This window comes from Eumetopias jubatus, unplaced genomic scaffold (assembly GCF_037043125.1).
Source record: "Eumetopias jubatus isolate StellerSeaLion01/CBP00866 unplaced genomic scaffold, mEumJub1_p1.0 scaffold_9, whole genome shotgun sequence".
Taxonomy (NCBI): Eukaryota; Metazoa; Chordata; class Mammalia; order Carnivora; family Otariidae; genus Eumetopias; species Eumetopias jubatus.
In genome coordinates, this window is record NW_028274815.1 from 15,992,771 (window position 1) to 16,018,682 (window position 25,912).

A 25,912-nucleotide genomic window follows, 5' to 3' on the forward strand; every position below is an offset into this window, starting at 1 on the left:
ACACATCAATTAATGACATACAGCAATTATCAACTTATCTATTATTCACATTTGTTGGGTACAGCAAGCATACAAAAAATTCCAAACTGAAAATCCATTAAGTATTCAAAAATTGTATAAAAGATTTATTTCAATGATGCTTTGATTAGGCTACCACTCAAATTATTTTGAATTTCCTAAACACAAATGCTAACAGTTGACGCAGAGCAGACCAAGTGACAGGAAAATTCCAAGCTTAAAAATTAGCTGATGTGAGATGCAAGAAGAAAATCAAAATACAACTTTAAAATTAGTGAGCAAGGGGCTTCCTGATACTCCAGAGAGGGTAGATTAATCAGTCCACACTTGCATATTCATAAAATTATCAGAGTGAGAAAGACCAGGATTCGTGACTGACAGAGTTGGTATGAATATAAATAAGACCAAGGAAGCACAGATTAAGGTGGACAGAGAGGCAAAAGAGAATAAAAGCACAAAGCAATTTCAAAATCACATTTCTTTGGTTAGGTTGTTTTAAGCAATTTTGGTAAATGTTACTACTGATTTTCTTTTTTTCTTAACTTTGACAAGGGAAAAATAAAGACTATATATCAGAGACCATGGCTCCATCTTTTAAAAAGAACAGATAAATGCTTAGGAAGTGCCTTTCAGAGAAAGCAGAGAATATTTAAAGAATCGGTATTATTCCCATTTAAGACAAATATGTTACAATTCCACAGAGATGTTTCTATTTATTTTCAGAAATTCATGCAACCAGCAACCAACAATCCTCTTAAGGAAACAAAAGGGAAATAGCCAGGTTTCGATATCTGTCTCATTATTTATGTACTGCTAATGCTCCTTTCTTGTGTTTACCTCAGGATCCAAGTTTCTGAAAACATACATTCTTGTCTTCTCCATCATTGCAAACAAATCTGGATTATCTTTGGCCCATTTCATATCCCAGACATCTTTCCGCTCCAATTTTAACAACTCGCCAATGACTTGCTGTCCTGTGCTGTCTGTTACCCGAGCATCCAAGTCAAAGAAAGTTAGAACTCCTGAGATGTCTATGATAGCCAGACGACTACAAATAATGACATTGGAGAAGGGAAACAAAATTGTAAAATGATGATCAGCAATCACAAATATAATTACTTCTTACTGTTCTTCTGCAAAAATCAGTTCATCCAAATCTGGGAAGAAGGCAGAAATGGCTTTAAAGAAATAACTGGTTTTAAACAAATTTTTACAAATTTGATAGAGAAGACATGGACTACTCTCCATTTTGCTTCCTTGTGAGGAAAAAGTATCCAAAGGAATTAAAGCAACTGACATGCAAACAATTTAAAGTGTTACATTAGAATTTCTATATTTTGCCCATTTAGAGAAAAACATCTAAACACAGTATAAATACAACTATCTACATATAAATATAGTATAGTAAAATCACACTGAACTATAAGTTTAAAACAAATACCCATTTGTATTTATACAAATGTATTTATTGTATTTATTACATAAATCCAACAATCCCAATTGATAACTTCTAAACCCAACAACTACATGAGGAGAATTTTCAGACTTACCTAGAGTTGCAATTCAAGGATAACTGGTAGGCTCGACAATTAAGGGAATATTTTTGAATTAAACCAACATTAGGAAGACTATACCTCTGAATGGTGCCAGATTCACGACCCTATGGAAATTACTTTTGATTATTAAAGCATATCTACATGATAAAATTAAATACAAATACAGGTCTGTCTATATGCTCATACATTTGTTTCCAAAACCAAAGTGATGGTGTCATAACTAACTGCCAATTCTGATACTGAATCACATTACTGATTACATATGTATCTCCTAATTTAATTAAAACCCTTTTAAAAGTGGCTGAGGGTGATCTAATTTTTTTCATGTAGCATTCAAGAAAGAAGTCAGAAACCTAGCTGTTCCATAATACATAAATGCTTACATCACAAGGAAAAAAATAACAAGGGTTATTTATAGTTGTTGTCTAGGTTAATATGCAGGGTACAGGAAAAGCTAAAATATAAAGCACTTATTGAATTAAATTTCATATATATGAAGAATTTAAGATCACCATATGAAACAGTTGTTACTGAAAGTCTATATATTTCATCTATAGCTACCTATCTGATACTAGTTAGTGGGAAAGGGAGATGATCAGAAAGCAGTGATACAATGAGTATTAGTTTAAATCGGTCTAAAAATGAAACAGTACAGGGGCGCCTGGGTGGCTCAGTCAGTTAAATGTCTGCCTTCAGCTCAGGTCATGATCTCAGGGTCCTGGGATCAAGCCCATTGGGTTCCCAGCTCAGTGGGGAGCCTGCTTCTCCCTCTCTCTCTGTCCCCCGGCTCATGCTATCGCAAATAAATAAATAGATAGATAGATAGATAGATAGATAAATAAATAAAATCTTTTTAAAAAATTTTTAAATAAAAATAAAACAATATAAATTACTATGCAACTCTATGCAAGCCTTAATGCTGACAGATCAACAGCTGGTATAACAATCAGGACAGAACTGTGGTTTCCAAACCCTCTGTGCCTCTGGTCATGGCAACGGGACAAAGCAGAAGGCTCCACTCAGCCAATCTTTCCTTCCCTTTTTAATCAGAGCGGCATTGTTTTTGCAGCATGATTCTCAAGAGGGGCCTACCAGAAAGACTGTAAGGGTGAGGGAGAGAATATTTTTTAATGTATAGAAGGGAAGTATGGGTTTCAGAAGATTTACCATATTGGAGTATGAAATAAGATTTTGTTTTTGAAGAAAGGGGTCCTGTGGCTTCAAAGGTTTGAAAAAGTAGTCATTCTAAAACCTTCTACATTTCTCTGTCAAATAAATAAATAAAATCTTTAAAAAAAAATAAAGGGGGGGGCGCCTGGGTGGCTCAATCGTTAAGCATCTGCCTTCGGCTCAGGTCATGATCCCAGGGTCCTGGGATCGAGCCCCACATCAGGCTCCCTGCTCAGCAGGAAGCCTGCTTCTCCCTCTCCCACTCCCCCTGCTTGTGTTCCCTCTCTCACTGTCTCTCTGTCAAATAAATAAATAAAATCTTTAAAAATTAAAAAATAAATAAGTAAATAAAACCTTTTACATTTCAACGGCAAAAAGAAGTTTTAAATGCAGAAGGTACTTTCTCCATTAAAACTTGTGGCTGGTAGATAAAGGACTAGTATCCAAAATCTATAAAGAACTTATCAAACTCAACACCCAAAGAACAAATAATCCACTCAAGAAATGGGCAGAAGACATGAACAGACATTTCTCCAAAGAAGACATACAAATGGCCAACAGACACATGAAAAAGTGCTCAATATCACTCGGCATCAGGGAAATACAAATCAAAACTTCAATGAGATACCACCTCACATCAGTCAGAATGGCAAAATTAACAAGTCTGGAAACAACAGATGTTGGCGAGGATGCGAAGAAAGGGGAACCCTCTTACACTCTTGGTGGGAATGCAAACTGGTGCAGCCACTCTGGAAAACAGTATGGAGGTTCCTCAAAAAGTTGAAAATAGAGCTACCCTGTGACCCAGAAATTGCACTACTGGGCATTTACCCCAAAGATAAAAATGTAGTTATCTGAAGGGGCACCTGAACCCCAATGTTGATAGCAGCAATGTCCACAATAGCCAAACTATGGAAAAAGCCTAGATGTCCATCAACAGATGAATGGATAAAGAAGATGTGTGTATACACACACACACACACACACACACACACACACACACACACACACACACACACACTGGAATATTATGCAGCCATCAAAAAAACAAAAACGAAATCTTGCCATTTACAATGACATGGATGCAACTAGAAGGTATTGTGCTAAGCGAAATAAGTCAATCAGAGAAAGACAATTATCATATGATCTCACTGATATGAGAAATTTGAGAAACAAGACAGAGGATCATAGGAGAAGGGAGGGGGAAAATGAAACAAGATGAAACCAGAGAGGGAGACAAACCATAAGAGACTCTTAATCTCAGGAAACAAACTGAGGGTTGCTGGAGTGGAGGGGGGGTGGGAGGGATGGGGTGGCTGAGTGACGGACATTGGGGAGGGTATGTGCTATGGTGAGCACTGTGAATTGTGTAAGACTGATGAATCACAGACCTGTACCTCTGAAACAAATAGTACATTATATGTTAATAAAAAAATAAAAACACAAAACTTCTGGTTGTTATTAAATGGAGTACGTTTCTTCAGGTAGACTCTGTCATTTAGGAATTATGTCAATTTTTGTGATTGATATGAGTTGCATGTTATTTTTTTCTGCAAATATCAGAAACACAACTAACACAACAACAACAACAACAAAAAACCCTGCCATACAGCAAAGAATCTAAAAAGAAAACAAGAGGTTCTATAAGACAAACTGCTATAAAAATCCTAATGAGGAAAAACAAATACGACATTCTTAAGATTTTGTCCCCTATAAAATTTCTAATGGCTAAAGAACATAACTAGAACTGTAAATACACACTATTAAGGCTCTGATTACATAATTCAAATTCAATGACTCCACCAGCATTACTATATTAAACATTTAGTTCTAAAATTAATATTTTCATATGTCAGAGCTCAAGAAAAGACACTGTAACATTGATTTTATTTGAAAATTTTGCCCTAGACTTCTTCACTTTACTGGTTAGCAAACACACCACCTCTTCATTTTGTCTTACGAAAGTAGCTGAGCCAAAACCCTTCTCCAACACAAAATAGCAGGCCACATAGAGGAGGAAGCTTTCAAAGACCTGCTACCACCACCCAATCCACCCTGCACGTGCGAACCCTTGTGTGGCTCCTTCAACCCAGTGTCAAACTCTCCCCAGCGGGCCACTATTCTACCCATTTTATAAACAGGTATTTTGCAAATGCTTAACAATTTGTGAGGCAACCTTTAAAACTTTCTTATTTCTTATGTTGGACTTAGTAAGTTAGGTGCCCACAAGATGATATTCAAATCCAAAACATATTACTTGACTCTATTTTTATAATTTAAACAATTATTATTTATAAAATCAGTTTGTTTCGAACTTACCACAATCAGTGTCTTATCAGATGCAGTTATGGCACAAATCGGATCCCGGGTGCCCTAAAATAAATCATTATTCTTTAACAAATATTTATTGAATGACTAATCTGGTATAAGGTAGTATGCAATTCACCAAGAAGAATATTCCAATATATTTATTAACTTAACATTTACTTAATGAGCACCTACTATGTGCTAGACACTGAACAAAGCACTGGAGACATGCAGATAAAATCTTTCCCCTCAGGGATTCCTCAAAAGCCTACTGAGGAAGACAGGGAGCCCAACACCTGAAGACAGTACAGTATGATACAAGTAGAGGTGTGCTCAGGAGTTGTGAGAGCAACAGGAAGGAACATCTCACCCATACAGAAGAAGGCAAGGAGGCAGAAACCTGAGCTCAGTCATAAAAGAAGAGACAGCGGAAGGACAGACAGCCCTTTGCCAGAATGAGCAAGGGGAAGTTGCTCGGCACTGCAACAGCCTGGATGGATCTCAACAGCTTATAAGCTTATTGCAAAAAAGCCAATTTCAAAAGGTTACACGTTACAGGATTCCTTTCTTTTAAAAAATTCACAGAGTGACAAAACTAGAGATGGAAACAGATTCGTGGTTGCCAGGTGGCAAGGATGGGGTGGAGAGCAAGTGCAAAAATGGAGAATTGGCATGAGGCACATCCATTCCTGATGGTAAGATGACATAAAACTATGTGCATACGTGTACATGGAAGAACTAGTGAAAACTGAGTAAGGAATCAGGTGGGAGTCCAGTTAACAGTGTCATTACCAATATCAATTTCCTGTTTTTGATATTATCCTACAGTTATAGATGTCACCGCTGAGGGAAGTGGAGTAAAGAGGTTCTATGTGCTATCTGTGCAACTTCCCGTGAGCCCGTAATTATTTCAAAAAAGAAAAAAAAAAAAGCAGGCCAAGAAAAAAGGTTTTCAGAATATACATTTTTTAAAGAATTACTAGAATAAGATGCTAAAAACAAATTCTCAGATCTCAAGATAAAGTTAGAGTATTTCAAAATTTACAGATATCAACATTTGCTGGCAATAATAAGATCACCTACTTGAATGGCTTTACTATAATCAAGCACCCCATCCACTGATCCAGAAGGAGTATCATCAACATGATAAATTCTGGGGGGAAAAAAGTGAGAATTTCAAAGATGGTCTAAGTACAGGTTATAACATTTCATAATGTCTAAAACAATTAAAAGTTTGGATGATGCCAATTAACACTATTATGTAACATAAATGTCCTGATTATTTTAAAGAGTTCTTGACACAGCTCGATCCCATAAAGGTAGAAACTACCTACCGGGTGTTTACTAGTAATGCAAGTGATATGTTTCTAACAGTTATGCCAAAAACGTATTTGAACATTGAATCACATATTTCCAATAAATTTCATTAAGCCCCAACAGATATTTTACCTTATTCTGCAAATGAACATCACTCAGAATAAACTTCAATACCCTGTTTCTGTTATTTCTCCATAATTTCCCTTCTATCAATGTGCTTAATAAAGGTAAAGCTTAAATGTATTTGGGAAGCTCTAATTAATGGAATTTTTGTTCTGAAATAAAGACTAATTCTTGGGACGCCTGGGTGGCTCATTCAGTTGAGAGTCTGCCTTCGGCTCGGGTCATGATCCCAGGGTCCTAGGCTCGAGTCCCGCATCAGGCTCCTTGCTCTGCAGGGAGCCTGCTTCTCCCTCTGCCTGTTTCTCCCCCTGCTTGGGCTCTCTCTGACAAATGAATAAATAAAAAAAATCTTAAAAAAAAAAAATCATTCTTATGTTCCCTGTGTTGTGAAGATGCACTATTTTTGGATTTCCCCCATCTGATACCTTCAATATAATACTATTCATACCATAGCATCTCTACTACTTTACTTGTCTCTCCTACCAGTTGAGGAGTTTCCTGGAGGCAAAGACCGTGTCTCCAGTGCCTAGCACAGTGCCACACGCTGTCAGGTGCTCTACGTCTGCTGGAAAAATACTAAAATGAGTGAAGGTGAATAGGGAGGATACATCATAGAGTAGCTATGAGGCCCTCACAAACTACTTAATCTCTCTGAGCCCCAATTTCTCCATGTGGAGAATAAGGGCAACCTTTTTCAGGGTTTTTTAAGAGGCATAAATAAAATGATGTTTGTAAAGCACATATGCCTGATCATCAAGAAGTCATAGATAGAATACAGTCACAAGAAAATCAAGCCATTTTCTGTCTTTAAGAGATCATGAAATTTTATCATTGTTAAATTGAAATTATAATTGTACTTTCATCAATATAATGAGATCAAGTGTTAAACAGAAATGTATTAAATGCAGAAAGAAAATGTATTAAAAAAAGAAAATAATAAATTTAGAGGTACCAGGTTTCTGCATTTTAATACATTTCTATTAAGTATATCCAGCTACTATTATTATTCTACTTAGTTATCACAAAATAAAAGTCAAAGGTCAGAATAGGCGGTCTCTCAAGATCATGTGACCATCTTCCCTCTCTTAAAACAAGGAGGGTGCTACAAGAAAGGCCAATCTGAGTAAGCATTTCAGAGACAGATCAACCTGGCTCTATGTCCCATTTCAACTTATCAGCTGGTGACCTTTGGCAAATAAATTAAGCTCCTGTGTCTTAGTTCCCTCTCTGAAACAGGATTAATAAGAGTACTGACTAGGCTTACTGTAGTATCTAGCACATTAGAAGTACTCAATCAATGATGGCTGTTCTCACCATCATCCACCATATTTTACAGATGAGGAAACTGAGGCCCAGAGAGAACCTGCCCAATCATTAAAACCAGTAAGTGTGTCCCAGACAGAAACAGAGGGAGATGCTGCCATCTTAAGCCAGAATATCTTTAGCTGGCTCTCAGAGGACACTTACTCTATGGAGAGGCTAGACTTTTCAGTTCCAACTTTGTCCTAAGATCTCCCTGCAGACTGTGGTTCCCTTGCTTATTATTGCTACCACTGTCACATGCTGTCCTGAGAGAGGCCAAAGATTCTTCCTATTTAGACTTTCAGAACTACTGAGAAAACAAGATACAGTATTTTTCAACTGTTTGGGGGTTTTTGTTTTGTTTTGTTTTGTTTTGTGAGGGAGAAGTGGGGGACAGGCAGAGGGAGGGAGGGAGGGAGAGAGAGAGAGAATTTAAGTAGGCTCCATGCCCAACACAGAGCCCGATGCAGGGCTCAGTCTCACAACCCTGAGATCATGACCTAAGCCATAATCAAGAGTCAGACGCATAACCAACTGAGCCACCCAGGTGCCCCTCAACTGGTTTGTTTTGTTTTGGTTTGGTTCGGGGTTTTTTTGTTTGTTTGTTTGTTTGTTTCCATATGAATTCCACATATTTAAAATATTTTTACTGGGGATATTTCTCCTATCTTAGTACATGAGTGAGTCTTAAAGGGAAAGGAAGATTGCATTAAGATCTCAAGCACGTGTGAGGGAAGATGATCTGACATGACCCCTGTTGCCCACTCCCACCAACACAGACCTATGCCCTGATTAAGAATTATTAGCTTAGAACACTCAACAAAATGCCTTATTTAAAGGCTTAGGGTAACAACAAAAGGGCAAAAAGAGTATCCCCAACATAGACAATATAACTGACAAAACACAGTAAATGCATCTGCGCCTTGAAACTTACCTCAGGGAATCCCCCCATCCTAGCTCTTAGCTTCTCTATGTGGTAGAGCCCCCTCTATCACTTAACCCCAGATTCCCTCGAATCCACAGCAAGAGAAAGAAGCCAAGTGACCAGTTCGCCCCACCTGAAGACCTCCTCCCTATCTGTCTAAGAACCTGTCTAAGAATCTCTCCTATGGAGATTGATACTAGAATCACCCCCACCCTTCTGGAAACACCTATACCACTAACCCATAAGAATGAAGCTTTGGTTAAGGCATTGATTGAATAATCATATCTATGCTTTATCCTAATATGGTAAGTGTAGATGAGTGAGAATAGCTATTTCCATATAAAAACACAGATTTCCACTCTTTATCTCCAAGGGCTTTCTTTAATTACACCATGCTACCTCTCATTTATTTTGATAAATTTAAACAAATAATTTGAAAGGTTTTGAAATTAATGGAAAAATATTATTTCTAGTAACCAAAACAATTTACAGTTCTCAAGCATGACAATTTATAATTAACTATGTCTGATTTAAATGCGATATGGTTGAGCTACTAAAAACCATGCATCAAAAGATATACCTTTCTCTCCCTTCTTTTCGAGACCGCGTGATCTGATTAATTTCCAGTGCTGTGAGCTTCTTTGCCACACGATACTGCCAGGTATAAAATGCTTCTTTTGAAGCCGCTATCACATGTGTTTTGGTCATTGCAACGAATAACGGTACTATTAAAAAGAGCATTAAGACAATTAGGTTACAGTTACACAGAAACGCAGAATGTTTGTGCTGCAAAGGAATTTAGTGAGCACTGCATTCAACTCCTCATTTCAGACCATATACCTCATACACAGTCTCTAAAATCAAAAAAGAATCAAAAGCTTGTAGAACTATACAAAAATGTTACATCAAAATGGATCAAAGACCTAAATGTAAGAGTTAAAACTGTAGAAATCCTAGAAGAAAAAAAAAAACTTACGAATAAATCTTTGTGACCGTGGATTAGGCAAGAGTTTCTTAGATATGACACGAAAAGCACAAGCAACAAAACAAAATGGAGACGATTAACTGGACTTCATCAAATTAAAAACATTTGTGCTTCAAAAGTCTTTTTTTTTTTAAGATTTTACTTATTTATTTGAGAGAGAGGAAGATAGAGAGAGCATGAGTAGTGGGAAAGGAAGAAGCAGGCTCCCCGCAGAGCCAGAAGCCCAACATGGGGCTCGATCCCAAGACCCTGAGATCATGACCTGAGGCAGAAGGCAGACGCTTAACCAACTGAGCCACCCAGGTGCCCCAACATTTGTGCTTCAAAGGACACTATCAAAAAAGTGAAAGGACAGCCCACAGAAGAAAATATTCGTAAATCATATATGTGATAAGGAATTGTTTCTAGGATATGTAAAGAGCTCTTACAATTCAATAATAAAAAGATAAATAGCCCAATTAAAAAATGGGCAAAATATCTGAACAGACATTTCTCCAATGAAGACACACAAACAGCCAGTAAACAAAGGGAAAGATGTTCAACACTATTAGCCATCAAGCAAATGCAAATCAAAACCACAATGAGATACTACTTCCCTCCCATTTTAATGGCTAAAATCAAAAGGCTAGACAATAATGAGTATTGCCAAGGATGTACAGAAATGGTGGGAAAATAAAGTGGTGTGTCCACTTTGAAAATAGTTTGGCAGTTTCTCCAAATGTTAAATACAGAGTTACCACAGGCCCCAACAACTCCACTCCTAGGTATATGCCCAAGAGAAATGAAAACACATGTCCACACAAAAACTCACACACAAATGTTCAGAACAGCATTGTTCATAATAGCCAAAAAGTAGAAATAGCCCAAATGTCCATTAACTGATGAATACATAAATCAACTCCCACTCCTTCCACCTGTCCCCACTATTATTACTGCTTGGTTTGGGCCTTTATCCTTCCCTCCAATCTCACGTCTTATATTTCTTCATTAATTTAGAAAAGAAAATTCTCCAAAGTTCCTTCCTAATTTCAGAAAATATCCTCCTAAACATATAACTTTTTTTCATCTTTTTCTTTTTTTTAAGATTTTATTTATTTAAGAAAGAGAGAGAGCACAAGCAGGGGGCGTAGCAGGCAGAGGGACTGGGAGAAGCGGGCTCCCTGCTAAGCAGAGAGCCCTACCCAGGGCTTGATCCCAGGACCCTGGGATCATGACCTGAGCTGAAGGTGGATATTTAACCAACTGAGCCACCCAGGTGCCGCTTTTTGTTCTGTTTCTTAAAGAACATTTAATTAGCTCCTATTGTGTACCCTTTGATGACACAGTCTTATCAAATCTATCTTAAAAATTTTTAAATGGAGGAATAAAGAAGTAAAATAACTTGCCCATGGTCGCAAAACAAACTAAACACCATAAAAGTAAGTACACACATTCACCCACAATATGTAAAAACAACAACAAAAAATCCTTCATAAAAGATCATTTTAGTACCTGTTTTCTAAACTCATGAATAATTAGAATAATGTAAAACTTATGTTTTATTAAATATTAAGCAAAGTATTCATATGGCCAGAATAAAGGAATGGTGTTAATAGCAGCTACCATTTATGGAGTTCTTGCCACAGTCCAAGAAGATATTTAAGGCAGTAAGAGACTTAGAAAGTAGACAAAGAATTAGAAACCAGACTAATGGTAAAACCCAACTTTGGGTTTCAAATTCAAGAATTTTTATGTGCTAAGTAATTCAGTATAGTTGAATCATACTAAAAAAAAAAAACTTTTTCATTACAATTGTCAAGAGTTTTCTATTCAAAACACATACTATTGTTGAACTCTAGAGGGAGCCAGAAGCCTTTCCTGTAGGGAACAAGGGGTTGAAAGGCAGTCCTGGAGAAGGGTAGCAAAGCCCTGGGGAGTGCTGAGTGGGACGAATGAGCACACCGGGCCCAGGCTTTGCTCAGCTTTCTCTGACCCCGGCTCTTCACTAAATCCTAAGACCTTTGCTAAATGTTTAGTAAATTCTACCACAGACACATTATCTAATGCCAACTATTATGCCCTTAGTGTGATTTGAAGGAAGCTCACAAATTTTTAAACTACTTTCTAACAGTACAATTTTTCCTGAGCATATAAAAGCATTCCTCTATCCATTGTTTACCTACAACTAAATTATATTCATGTTCCTTTTTTTTTTTTAAGATTTTTTATTTATTTGAGAGAGATAGTGACAGAGATAGCAAAAGATAGCACAAGTGGGAAGGAGGGAGAAGCAGGCTCCCGCGGAGCAGGGAGCCTGAAGTGGGACTCGATCCCAGGACCCTGGGACCATGACATGAGCCCAAGGCAGACGCTTAAATGACTGAGCCACCCAGGCGCCCCTGTTCCTTTCTGATACATCCTAAATAATCACAATAACTAATCGTTAGCCTGACTAATTCAAAAGTAAAATCTTAGTGGTTCATGGAAAGAGTCAGACTTTGGGATTCAAGGGACAGGTACTTGCTTAACTCTGTGGCCTTAGAAAAATCACTTATTCTCTCTGAACCTCAGTTTACTCACTGCAACTGAAGATGATAATACCAACCTTATACAGCTGCTTAAAGATTAAAAGAGATAGTAAACATAAAGCATAGTACAGTGCCTGGAACAGAATAAAGGCTTAATAATCACTTCAAAGCCAACATTTATTGAATTTTAAATGTATATATATATACCAGGTACACATTGTAATATACTAATTATAATTACATAGTTATATACAGTATATAATTGTATAATATATAATGAACATACTCCATAGTATCTATTCTCACTCACACAACTACTCCTTGAGGTAGGCATTATTATCCCCATGTAGCAGATGAAGACACAGAAAGATGGAGGAGTTAAGTAACTTGCTGAACACACAGCTGGGAAGTGGGAGAAGGTGGGACACAAGCCCAGTTAAAGTGGCTCCAGAAGCTGTGTCCTTAACCACTATGGCATCATGCTTCTCATTAAGGGTTATTAAGTATTAGATGTGGTTACTGTTATTGTCTTTACTTTTATTACCTACATAGGTTTTTATAATAAAATCACATACAAACCCACCGGTCAATATAAAAAACAAATACAAATGTGTCTGAAACATACATTCTTTTGAATCAATAGAGTAGTAATTTCAGCAAATTCATATGGGTAGATAATCCTATCTACAAAAATTATGCTAGATCTTCATTAAAAGATCCAACCCATCCAGGTGGATTCATTCTTAGTTTCCTAGAACTAAACCTCCAGGAAAAAGTTAAGAATCCAAATTTTAACAGAACATTTTAGAAAAAGAACACAACCAGGGTAAAAGGACTCCACGTCCTTCTCAACTATTCATTATCTACAAAAAAATTTCAAATATCTAGAATGATTATTGGAAAAAAAAATTTTAAGAAAAAGACAGTCTCTTCAACAAATGGTGTTGGGAAAATTGGACAGCCACATGCAGAAGAATGAAACTGGACCACCCTTTTACACCATACACAAAAATAAACTCAAAATGGATGGAATCCATCAAAATCCTAGAGGAGAACACAGGCACCTCTTTGACATCAGCCACAGCAATTTCTTGCTGAACATGTCTCCAAAGGCAAGAGAAACAAAAGCAAAAATGAACTATTGGGACCTCATCAAAATAAAAAGCTTTTGCACAGCAAAGGAAACAGTCAACAAAACCAAAAGACAACCTACAGTATGGGAGAAGATATTTACAAATGACATCTCAGTTAAAGGGCTAGTATCCAAGATCCATAAAGAACTTACCAAACTCAATACCCAAAAAAAACAAATAATCCACTCAAAAAATGGGCAGAAGACATGAACAGACATTTCTCCAAAGAAGACATACAGATGGCCAACAGACACATGAAAAAATGCTCAACATCGCTCATCATCAGGGAAATCCAAATCAAAACCATAATGAGATACCACCTCACGCAGGTCAGAATGGCTAAAATTAACAAGTCAGGAAACAACAGATGTTGGCGGGGATGCGGAGAAAGGGGAACCCTCCTACACTGTTGGTGGGAATGCAAACTGGTGCAGCCACTCTGCTCCACTATTTTTAACTCAAAAAGTTAAAAATAGAGCTACCATATGACTCAGCAATTGCATTACTAAGTATTTATCCAAAGGATGCAAACACAGTGATTTGAAGGGGCAGCCCAGATGTCCATCGACAGATGAATGGATAAAGAAGATGGAACATTACTCAGCCATCAAAAAGAATGAAATCTTGCCATTTGCAATGACAATGGAAGGAACTAGAAGGTATTACACTAAGCAAAATAAGTCAGTCAGAGAAAAACAAATACCATATGATTTCACTCATATGTGGAATTTAAGAAACAAAACAAATGAACATAGGGAAAGGGAAGGAAAAATAAAATAAGATGAAAATTGAGAGGGAGGCAAAACATAAGAGACGCTGACCTCTAGGAAACAAACTGCAGATTGCTGGAGGGGAGGTGGGTCGGGGGAAGGGATAATTGGGTGATGGCATTAAGGAGGGCACTTGATATAATGAGCACTGGGTATTATATGCAACTGATGAATCACTAAATTCTACCTCTGAAACTAATAAAAAAAAATTATGCTTCCATTAACTGAACTTTGTAACACTAAGAAGTAGTAGTTACTAGGCAAGCAAGGATGTAAAATAACTTAAAACAATCTAGGAATTCACATATAAGTAAAACCTGCTTTTAATATTTTAATGCTGAGGCCTGAAATAAATGTCTACATCTATAATGTTCCCCTACTTTCCTATTCATTTCTCAGCCCCTTAAAGAGCTGGTAAACTGAAACTGCACTGACATGTTTTCATCAAATTGCCTTTTCCTAGATTATATGGAGGACGCAGTGCATGTGTCAGAGACCATCATTGGAAAGCCACCGACATGCTCTCACCAAAATGGCTAAAGTACAGGCACCTGGTACTTTCAGGCACTTTCCATGCCTTCAATCCTCTGCAAATGCCGTTTTCTCTCCTTAAAAAGTCACCTAAAGAAATACTTATCCTTCAAAATTCAGTGAAATGAAACTGTCTCTAAGGAGGAAAGATGTCCCTGCTGTCCTTACTCACCAACATCCACTTATCCTCGCACACAGATGGGGAGCAGTAAGCCAGTGTTCAACTGAGTAACTATATTTCATTATTTGTTTAAATATCCTACAGGAAGTTTCAAAGTCAATTTCTTATAACTCCAGATACCCAGTACAGGACCTGAAACTCAGTGAAGGTTTGCTAAATAAATGAATTATCATTTCCTATTTTCATGATAGAAAATAAATATTTTCCATATGTTCAATAAACATTTGTTATGGGGCAGGCACAGAGTTAGGTAGAGGAGATACAGAAATGAATAAGACAAAGACCTTTAAGAAGCTCAAAATCTTGTGGGGAAGACTAACAAGAAAATCGATAATCATAGTGCAGAGTAAAAAGCAGTACTGTGAACAGAAGTGCACCAAAGGTATTTTAAGGACGCAAAGGAAGAGCACCAAAAACGGGCACCTAACTCCTTCATGTAAGGAACAAGAGTCCCACAGACTAAACTTCTATAATAATGTACAAAGTTCTTTTAAAAAGTTTCTATAGAGTTTGTCAGGAGGAAGAGTAGGTAGCACAACAAAAATTACACTCTCCAGAACAACATCAGTTACATACTTTTTTCATTTTAGCCTCTGGCCCTCATGAAAACTTGGCATACAAACTGAAAAAAGGAATTTTACAGGATATGTATGAAACAAAAATGTTGAGTCCTTGGCTGGGTTTACTGCAGACCAATGAAAGAACTGTTTGTTAAAATTTCAGCCAGCGAGACTGCCAAAAAAAAAAGTTTCGAGACTCAAAAATACGAATAATCATGCCCTCAAGTATTGGCCATTTTATGAAGGTGAAGGACTAACATCTGGCTTTATGGAAAAAAAAAAAAAAGACTACCTGTGATTAAAATTACTTTGAGGCTAACCCTATCATCATTATTCTATGTTAAAACTTTTGATATCAAAAAAAGCATATAATCTAAAGACTGACAGAATTCACACCTTAAAAACTATTATGTTTCTAACAGAAGACATTCATGTAACAAGAATCTGTAATAATTTTAAGTGAAGCCTTTTAATAAGGAACACTAACATATACATGTGTGCACATATATAAACATATACCTAAGTGACAATGAACGTAAGACCTGAAGTTGAAAAGTTTCACTATATAAAAGTGAGTTACCAAGACCCTGAACAGAGAGCATAAGATCCTTGAAGCCAGTATTTCTCACATTTGCTTGTATCACCCAAAGAGTTTAGCAAAATATACTTAGAAGACAGACACTAACATCTGATTAAGATTGAACATGAAATCTAAAAAAAAAATGACGAGCTCTCAGATTCAGAAAACAATTCAATGGGTTTTCAATGTTTGAAATCTAATAACTTTTCTAACACCACATCCAATAAACTACCACACTTAAAAAAATGTTACTTTTGGAAGTTGCAGTGAAATGGCAACAAAATATTTGGTAATGATTTTTAACAAAAAAACTTAGAGTAAGATGTGCAATTTTTTAATGGTGACTTTCAGAGCCGTTGGCTAGAAGGAATGGTAAATCTAAAGTAACAAATGTCTTCTGAAAACAAAAAGGAATTTTTGAAAGCTGTCCCTATTAATAGACTGATTTCATTAGAAAAATCTGGAAAGAGCAAATGCACTTTTACAAGCAGCTAAAGTGTTTTTATGGGAGAGAGGTATTTACAAGCAGTTTATTAATAATAAAAGTGGTTTAACAGCAAAATTCTTTCTACAATCCTCAGTTTGTTACATGCTAATCATTATGCTGCATACCAATTCCTATACAATTATATTTCCCATTGAAAGCAAATGATGGCATATAGCATTCATGAGACTACTGTGGCTTTTCGATACAGTAACCTATAATTTATTGTATAAAACGGGATACTTTTTTTTATTTTTTATTGTTATGTTAATCACCATACATTACATCATTAGTTTTTGATGTAGTGTTCCATGATTCATTGTTTGTGCATAACACCCAGTGTGCTCCATGCAGAATGTGCCCTCTTTAATACCCATCACCAGGCTAACCCATCCCCCCACCCTCCTCCCCTCTAGAACCCTCAGTTTGTAAACAGGATACTTCTGACAGTGAAGTGGAGCATTATTAGTAATTTTACCATGACAATAGGCATAAACTGGTGCTAGACTTGGCAAACCAGAAGAACGGTCATCCTTATCTTGGAGAAGACCATTTTAATTAATAATACCATTGTCAGGTTTTTAAATTAGTGTTACAAATAAAGATTGATTAAAAAAGGAATAGACAACATTTCCTTACCAATATCAATATACTTGGGATCCAAAGGTGTGCCAATAGAATTACAAAGAACAAGCACAAACTGTGAACAAAAAACAAAGAGTATCAGAGCTCCTGCTTCTTTAAAATAAAGGAAACAATCCTTAAGATATCATGCTTAGTATCACGACTGGGAAATAACTGATAAAATTGTTAAGTGCAAAGAATATAATCTACAGCATTAAACATAAAGAAACATGTATTAAAATTAAACCAAGGCTGATTTCTCAATATAATGGAACACTGTGGTTTTTAAAAGGCCACCTAAGAAACGCAAGTACACTGGCTACTTTTCATTATTTACACTTCTAAAACTCCTGATCAGCTGTAACCTCAAAACTCATTTTCATCCTATGATCAGCTATATAAAAACTAATTTGTTACCGTTGCACCAAATGTTCCCATCTCGTTCTCCTCCTTTGAAGCAATATAAAAAGGACATGAGAAATTCAGAAAAAATCAGTTAACTCAGAAAAAAATATAATCCAATCTAGTGAAAAATGACTTACAATGCCCACTGGTTAGTTAGCACAAACACAATTACCAATAATTAATATTAAGGAAAATAATCAAGTATAATGCACAATTTACACCATATCATTCTAAAGTGATAATTTAATTTTACTCTCAGTTACCTTTTCTATTATCTTGTGCTAAGAATACTATTTTACGTAGATGTTCTCCTGAAAAGATTAATGATTTCAAATAAACCAATTCTCTATGTACTATTTACATATAGTCTTTTTCTTTTTTCAGCTGCTCAAGTAAAACTTCTTTAATTTCATAAATAGAAACTAAAGGGATCTTTACGCACTGTCAGTGGGAATGCAAACTGGTGCAGCCACACTGCTGGAAAACAGTATGGAGGGTCCTCAAAAACTTAAAAATAGAGCCAGCCCATGATCCGGGAATCGCACTACTGAGTATTTACCCAAAAAATACAAAAACACGAATTCAAAGAGATAAATGCACCCTTATGTTTACTGCAGCATTATTTACAATAGCTAAACTACAGAAGCAGCCCAAGTCTCCATCAATAGATGAATGGATAAAGAAGATGTGGTGTATAGATACATGCAATGGAATATTATTCAGCCATAAAAAAGAATGAAATCCTGCCATTTGCAATAACATGGATGGAGCTATTGAGTATAATGCTAAGTGACATAAGTAAGAGAAAGACAAATACCATATGATCTCACTCATATGTGGAACTTAAGAAACAAAACAAATGAGCAAAGAAAAAAGAGAGAGAGAGAGAGACAAACCAAGAAACAGACTCTTAACTACACAGAACAAATTGATGGCCACCAGAGGGGTGGGGGGGGTGAAATAGGTAAAGGAGATTAAGAGTACACTTATCATAATGAGCACTGAGTCATGTACAGAATTGTTGAATTACTATACTGTACACCTGAAACTAATATAACACTGTATGTTAATAATACTGGAATTAAAGTTAAAAATTTAGGGGCACCTGGGTAGCTCAGTCAGGTGAGCATCTGACTCTTGATTTCAGCTCAGGTCATGATCTCAGGGTCCTGAGGTCAAGCCCTGCATCCAGCTCCATGCTGAGAGCAGAGTCGGCTTGAGATTCTCTCCTTCTCCTTTTCCCTCTGCCCTTCCCCCCCTTCCCTCGACCCTGTTCACATGCAGGCACACAGGTTTCTCTCTCTCTCTCTAAAAATAAATAAATAGGGGCGCCTGGGTGGCTCAGTCAGTTAAGCAGCTGCCTTCAGCTCAGGTCATGATTCTAGGGTCCTGGGATCGAGCCCCACATCGGGATCCTTGCTCTGTGGGGAGCCGCCTTCTCCCTCTCCCTCGGCCTGCCTGCTGCTCCCCCCTGCTTGTGCTCTCTCTCTCTCTCACTAGCTCTCTCTCTCTGTGTCAAATAAATAAATAAAAGCTTTAAAAAAATAAAATAAAAATGAATAAATAAAATTTTTAAAAAATAAATAAAATTAAAAATTTAAGGAAAAAATGTTTAAAAAAATTTTTAAGAAACTAAATGACAAATTGTACCAAAATATAATTTACTCTTCTACTACTTAAAATAAGCTGATTTACTGCCACAAAGTACTACAAATAATGTGTATTTTTTAATCCACATATAATCTACATGCTCAAGGTTAAAGAATGAAGTAGATCCATAAGACTTATTAAAAATAGAAGTTCCCCACTAACTTCCCATTTTCTGCTCCCTGAAGTAACAACTTTCAGCTCCTTTAACTCATCCTTTTGATATTTACCTCCACAAACCTAAGTAATGTGTTTATGATGCTACTTCTTGTTTTGTTCTGTTTAGATCTGGGACATTCTCTACTGACTTCCCACTATCACAGATAGGTATGTAACTCTCTTTCAGCCCCCCTCCCAGCACCCAACTCAGGGCACACCCCTATGCCTCCAGCTTTCCACCTACCATTTTTTAGATCAGAATTTTAGGGGTTAATATGGTCATTAAGCTTCAAATAAAAGGCTCTTTTTAATTAAAAAAATCCATTTAAAAAACATCATTTTGGGGAGCCTGGGTGGCTCAGTTGGTTGAGCGACTGCCTTGGGCTCAGGTCATGATCCTGGAGTCCCAGGATCGAGTCCCGCATCGGGTTCCCTGCTCTGCAGGGAGTCTGCTTCTCCCTCTGACCCTCTTCCCTCTCATGCTCTCTCTCTCTCATTCTCTCTCTCTCAAATAAATAAAATCTTTAAAAAACAAACAAACAAAAATCCTCTTTAAAAAAAATAAAAAAATAAAAAACATCATTTTGACTATGTAAGTGTTACTCACAGCTGAGTTTTAAGTATGTCAAGATTTATTCTCCTTTCAAGTGCATTTTGCTTTCCCTGTGGTTGGTAATTGTCTTTTTCTCTTTGCTAGTTTCTCTGTATTGATTACTAACTTAAGTATTTCCAAATTGTTTTTCCATTCGTTTCTTTCTCCTACCAGGTACCATTAAGTCCTGTGTCTCTTCAGGATTCTGGGATGAAAACTGGTTTCTTCTTTGCTTTCTCCATTGATCACTTAGGATTCAGCTTTCTTAGGTCTGCTAAGGTAATTACCACTAATCCACCTACTCTTTAACCTCCAAAACTGTTGCCATTTCCTCTCCCTTTCTGGTCCCTATGGACTTAGGACTTTTTAAAAAATACCTTTATTGTTGTTTTGTGAGTTTCAGGAGAGAACAGGGCCAAAGGTGGCTGTTCAAATGGCCACCTTAATACACAATGGAATATTATGCAGCCATCAAAAGGAATGAGATCTTGCCATTTGCAACGACGTGGATGGAACTGGAGGGTGTTATGCTGAGTGAAATAAGTCAATCAGAGAAAGACATGTATCATATGACCTCACTGATATGAGGAATTCTTAATCTCAGGAAACAAACTGAGGGTTGCTGGAGTGGTGGGGGGTGGGAGGGATGGGGTGGCTGGGTGATAGACATCGGGGAGGGTATGTGCTATGGCGAGCACTGTGAACTGTGCAAGACTGTTGAGTCGCAGATCTGTACTTCTGCAACAAATAATGCAACATATGTTAAGAAAAAAGAAAAAGAAGAAGATAGCAGGAGGGGAAGAATGAGGGGGAGTAAGTCAGAGGGGGAGACAAACCATGAGAGACGATGGACTCTGAAAAACAAACTGAGGGTTCTAGAGGGGAGGAGGGAGGGGGGATGGGTTAGCCTGGTGATGGGTATTCAAGGGGGCACGTTCTGCATGGAGCACTGGGTGTTATGCACAAACAATGAATCATGGAACACTACATCAAAAACTAATGATGTAATATATGGTCATTAACATAACAATAAAAATAAAAATATATATATTTAGCAAAAAAAAAAAAAAATGGCCACCTTAAACTAAAAACTCTATACTTTTTAATGGGATAAAAAAACGTATAACTCAGCCAAAGACAATGGTAATCCTTTTTAAAAAAATTTATAAGCTTCTGCAAATATTTAAATTGTTAGCATACTTTTTAAAAAGGAATTATTTACATTATTTATTTTATCCTATGAGACATTGATTTTTAAAGCAATGTAATTCCAAATAAAAGTATATTTCTCAATGTCAAAGCTACCCAAAGTGTTATAATGGTCATCATTACATAATTTCTTGAGTGTTTATACTAGACATCTGGATATTCATTTTTCCTTGTGGAATTTTAACTTGGAAAAGGATTATGGCATTTTAAATATATTTCAGACACAAAAAGCTTCTGTACTGAACTGGTCAATATGAAATGCTAATGGATTAGCTGATTGGAGAAAAAAAAATAGGGGACAGAAAACCAATGGAGTCACATAATTTTCCAAAACAGAGGTCTAGACAGACATGGCCAGTAGACCCAATACTTCGCTGTACCTACCAGTACAGAGGCTATGCTTAAGAAGGTAGAGGTTAACTGATCTTAGCTTTAACATATAAAGGAACACCCACCTGAGGATGATTTTCATCAGCTTTTGTAGCCAAAATGCAGAAATCCCCACAGGTAGTAATAGAAATGAGACTCTTCACATATTTAACGTATTTCTCATTGTTTTTCGTATCCCAAAAGATAACACAATACTCTGGACGATCAGGTCTGGTATAAGCATAAACGACAGTATTTGAGCAGTAACCCCACTAGGAAGAAAGGAAGGAGCAAAGAACAGGAGGGAAGAAGAGAGGGAGAGAAAGAGAAAAAGAACATTTAACATTGGGAAATAAAGAAAAATCTTATTATATACTGCAGATATGTGGTCTTTTTGGTGCTGACCAAATATCTTCTTCAGGAATAGAAGACAGAAGGACTGAACATTCAGCTTAATATCTTTTCTCACTAAAATAACAACAAAATCTAAAAGTAATACAGTTATCAAACAAAGAATGTACTACAAAAATAAATTTAACTTTCCTTATTTTCATTGTTAAGATTTAAGCTTCAGTGGTGAAAATTTCAGATTTTTCAATAGTCATCACCAGCTGCATGGGGGGACAATAGGAAGAGTGATCCCCGTCAAAAGTTTATATCAAAAACTAATGATGTAATGTACGGTGATTAACATAATAATAAGAAATAAATAAATAAATAAATAAAAGTTTATATTCTGGGTCCCCAAGCCAAAATTCAAAAACAGATGCTTTGCCTTTTTTCCCCATCCACATTTTCTACATTTGTTTTTACCAAAGTAACATGTGCACATAGTTTAGAGTAAAATAATTCTATGTGGCTTCTTTAAAACAAAAATAAAATGCAGATCCCACTGACTAATTTCCTCCCAGGGGCAGCCATTTACATACAACTCTGAGCTTTGACTGTTTTGTTATTTACCTCCGTATCACTTACGTATGAGATAGTGGAACTTAAAGAACTTAATGGAACCTCTTTCTCTTGAGCTAACTCCCCCAATATATTCATGTGTAATTTTTAATAAATCAGTATTCGGAGTTGATATTATTATGACTGTTTACTACCCAAAACTAAGGCATATTTACTCTTTATACTATGATTACTTTTTAAAATAATTTTAGATTTATAGGGGCGCCTGGGTGGCTCAGTCATTAAGCGTCTGCCTTCGGCTCAGGTCATGATCCCGGGGTCCTGGGATGGAGGCCCGCATCGGGCTCTCTGCTCAGTGGGAAGCCTGCTTCTCCCTCTCCCGCTCCCCCTGCTTGTGTTCCTGCTCTCGCTATCTCTCTCTGTCAAATAAATAAATAAAACCTTAAAATAAAATAAAATAATTTTAGATTTATACAAAAGTTACAAGGATAGGGCGCCTGCGTGGCTCAGTCGGTTAAGTATCCATCCCTCGATTTCAGCTCAGGTCATGATCTCAGGGTTGTGAGATCGAGACCTGTGTCAGGCTCTGCACTGAGTGTGGAGTCTGCTTAAGATTGTCTCTCTCCCTCTCCCTAGCTGCCCTCTCCCGCCACTCACACATGCTCTATAAAAAAAACTCTTTTTAAAGTTACAAGGATAATACAGAGTTCCCTATACTCCTCTCCCTATTGTTAACATCTTACACTACTGTGGTACATTTGTCACCACTAAGAAACCAGCACTGATCCAGTCCTACTAACTAAATTTCACAGTTTATTTGGATTTCATTAGTTTTTCTTTAATGTCCTTTTTCTGTCCCAGAATCCTATTTGGCATGCATTATACTTAGTAGTCATATCTCCTTAGAATCCCCTGGGCTGTGATGATTTCTCAGTCTCGTCTTGTTTTTAATGACCTAGACAGCTTTAATGAGTACTGGCCAGGTATTTTGCAGAACATCCTTCAATTTGGGTTTGTCTGATGTTTTTCTCCCACTCAGACTGGGATTCTCGGTTTTTAGTGAGACCATGACAGAAGTGAAGAGCTCTCCTCATGTGCCACATCAGGGGGTACATGGTACCTGTGTGACGCTGCTGACACTAGCCTTGACCGCCTAGACAAGATTTGTTTCTTCTCCTCCATTTATTTATTTAAATAATTTATTTTAGGTCAGCTTTTGCTTGTGGACATTTATTTTATATTGGTTACAATGCAAAGTTACATCATTTATTTTGTTGCTCAAATTGTTCCAGTTTTGGCCATTGGGAGCTCTTCCAGGCTGGCTCCTTTGTCTCTTTGGTATGTCCTATCCTTTTGTATTTTGAGCACTTCCTTACTTTCTGGCACTGTCAGAGACTCCTGTATTTTTCCCACTTAGTCCTAGAATCAGACAGTTCTCCAAGGTGCTTTGCCTTTTAAAAATGAAATAAGTTTTTCATAGCAAATATTCTTAGTAGTTTACCAGATTGGGTAATCTCATACTTCCGAACTTGTTTGGGGTCAAATGTTAAATTTAAGATAAAATATTGATTAGTATTGGGGCACCTGGGTGGCTCAGTCGGTTAAGCATCAGCCTCAGGTCATGATCCCAGAGTCCCGGGATCGAGCCCCGCATCAGGCTCCCTGCTCAGCGGGGAGCCTGCTTCTCCCTCTCCCACTCCCGTTTGTGCTCTCTCTCTCTAAGAAATAAATAAATAAAATCTTCTAAAAATATATTGATTAGTATTATCCTGCTTATTCTCATTTTCCCCTTCTGATCCATTCTCTCTCTGACTTTTTGTACCCTGCTCTTCCCTGGAGACTGACTTCTATGAACTCCAACACATAGGCCTTCTGGTTTCCAGTTGGGTCTGGCCAATAGAAGGCACCAACAGGTAGAGAGATGGGCTGACGTATTTCTTCCCCCAAACTGTTTCTACACAGCCAGCCGGCAGAGGCTGTGCTCCCACAGGATAATCCCTCTTGCATAGCCACAGCTCTAGTGGGTTCCAGGAACAATACTTTCCTACCTTGCCCACTATTGCTAATCCTGGATGCCTGCATTGTCATCCCTTACAGGACCCATTAGCCATGCCCGTACCTCTGTAATAAACCCTCCATCAGTCTCTCTTCAGTTATTCTTTTGAGTGTGTCGTCTGTTTCCTGCTGAGACCCTGACTGTTAGGGGTATTTTATTAGTTATGTATAGTATTCTAGAAAAGTTTTCAGGTTCTAAAGTCTTCACACTAAAAACATCTCCTTTCATCTGGTTTCTAAAATAAAGTGGCTGTGAACACATGCAAGAAACGTACATTATATTTTGAGCTGTAACAAAATTGTTCAGTAAAAACAGCTTTTTTTTTTTAACAACTGCTCACAATACTCACCTTATAATCAGGTCGAATGTTTGCAAAATATATAAAAGAATCAACAGCTAGTGCAATTTTCAGTCCTCCTCCTTCCCAAGATAGTGCAGACATCTGCTTTCCAGGAATCTTCAAAGTACCCAAATGCTGAAAAAATAATTATATTTAACCTAAAATATCACAATTAAATAAAATATAAATTACCACCAATCACGTCATAGGGATCAAAGGTGTTATAAAAATTATTTTGTGAAAGGTTACTACTCACTTCAAAATCCTTTTCCTTGAAATTTTGTAATGAAAAACATACTTATGATAGGAGAAATTTACAAACAAAAGCAAAAGAATTCAGTATCAAATTTCATCAAATCCAAGATGCCAGAGATCTAAATATGCATATTTATGTATAACTCAGGAAAGAATAAAACACTGCTAATTAAAATAGGATAACTTTGACTATAAGATGCATTCCAATTTTGGAGTTGTAAAAAATTCTGCTTCTTGGGGGCACCTGGCTGGCTCAGTGGGTGGTTGTGGGTTCGAGCCCCATGTCAGGCGTAGACATTACTTAAAAATAAAATCTTAAAAAAAAAATTGTGCCTCTTGGGATGAACGCATTATTGCGGTAGTAAATGCAATCTTTACGTCTGGTCTCTCTTTCATTCTCCACAGCCAACCAGTCACCAAGTCCTATTGCTCCCGCTCTCATCTATCCTGCACCACCCCTCCCTCCTTTGCTGAATGAACTATGGTAATGGTCTAACTGCAGTCTTTACCTTTTATCTCTTTTCTCCTTCCCAGCCTCTACCCCCCAAATTCAATATTCGTTCTACTGTCAAAATTACCTTTCTGGAACACAAACCCAGTCATTATCTTATCCTGCTTTAAAAAAATGTTTAATGATTTTTTTTAAAAATCAATAGCTTCCCACCATCACATTCTTTAGCAGAGTATACAATGCCTCTTCCCATTTGGCTCAAAACTATACTCTTTGGCTCAGTACCTCACTATTTAGCCACAATTCCTGTGTTCTCCCTCATGAGACGGCTACTGTGCCTCCAAACCTTTGACCTGGATAATAGACTTTCTGCCTGAAATCTTCCTCTCCTCTCCCCTTGCCTCCCCAGCCCTACTCTCCCTTGTCCTCCTGGAGCATGGTCTCCAT

At 37.1% G+C, this 25,912-nt stretch overlaps 1 protein-coding gene across 2 annotated transcripts in view; it reads right to left on the minus strand.

Annotated features, from left to right (window-relative positions):
• The window catches only part of WDR35 (WD repeat domain 35), a 56,369-nt gene that overhangs the window by 17,128 nt on the left and 13,329 nt on the right, over positions 1 to 25,912 (minus strand). For both annotated transcript variants that reach the window (XM_028099285.2, XM_028099286.2), the window contains exons 9-16: positions 24,769 to 24,894; positions 21,541 to 21,726; positions 17,089 to 17,149; positions 9,299 to 9,443; positions 6,135 to 6,204; positions 5,064 to 5,117; positions 1,569 to 1,678; positions 856 to 1,066 (exon numbers count right to left, since the gene is read on the minus strand). In XM_028099285.2, the coding sequence (XP_027955086.2) occupies positions 856 to 1,066; positions 1,569 to 1,678; positions 5,064 to 5,117; positions 6,135 to 6,204; positions 9,299 to 9,443; positions 17,089 to 17,149; positions 21,541 to 21,726; positions 24,769 to 24,894 (963 nt within the window). The remainder of the gene's footprint in view (positions 1 to 855; positions 1,067 to 1,568; positions 1,679 to 5,063; positions 5,118 to 6,134; positions 6,205 to 9,298; positions 9,444 to 17,088; positions 17,150 to 21,540; positions 21,727 to 24,768; positions 24,895 to 25,912) is intronic.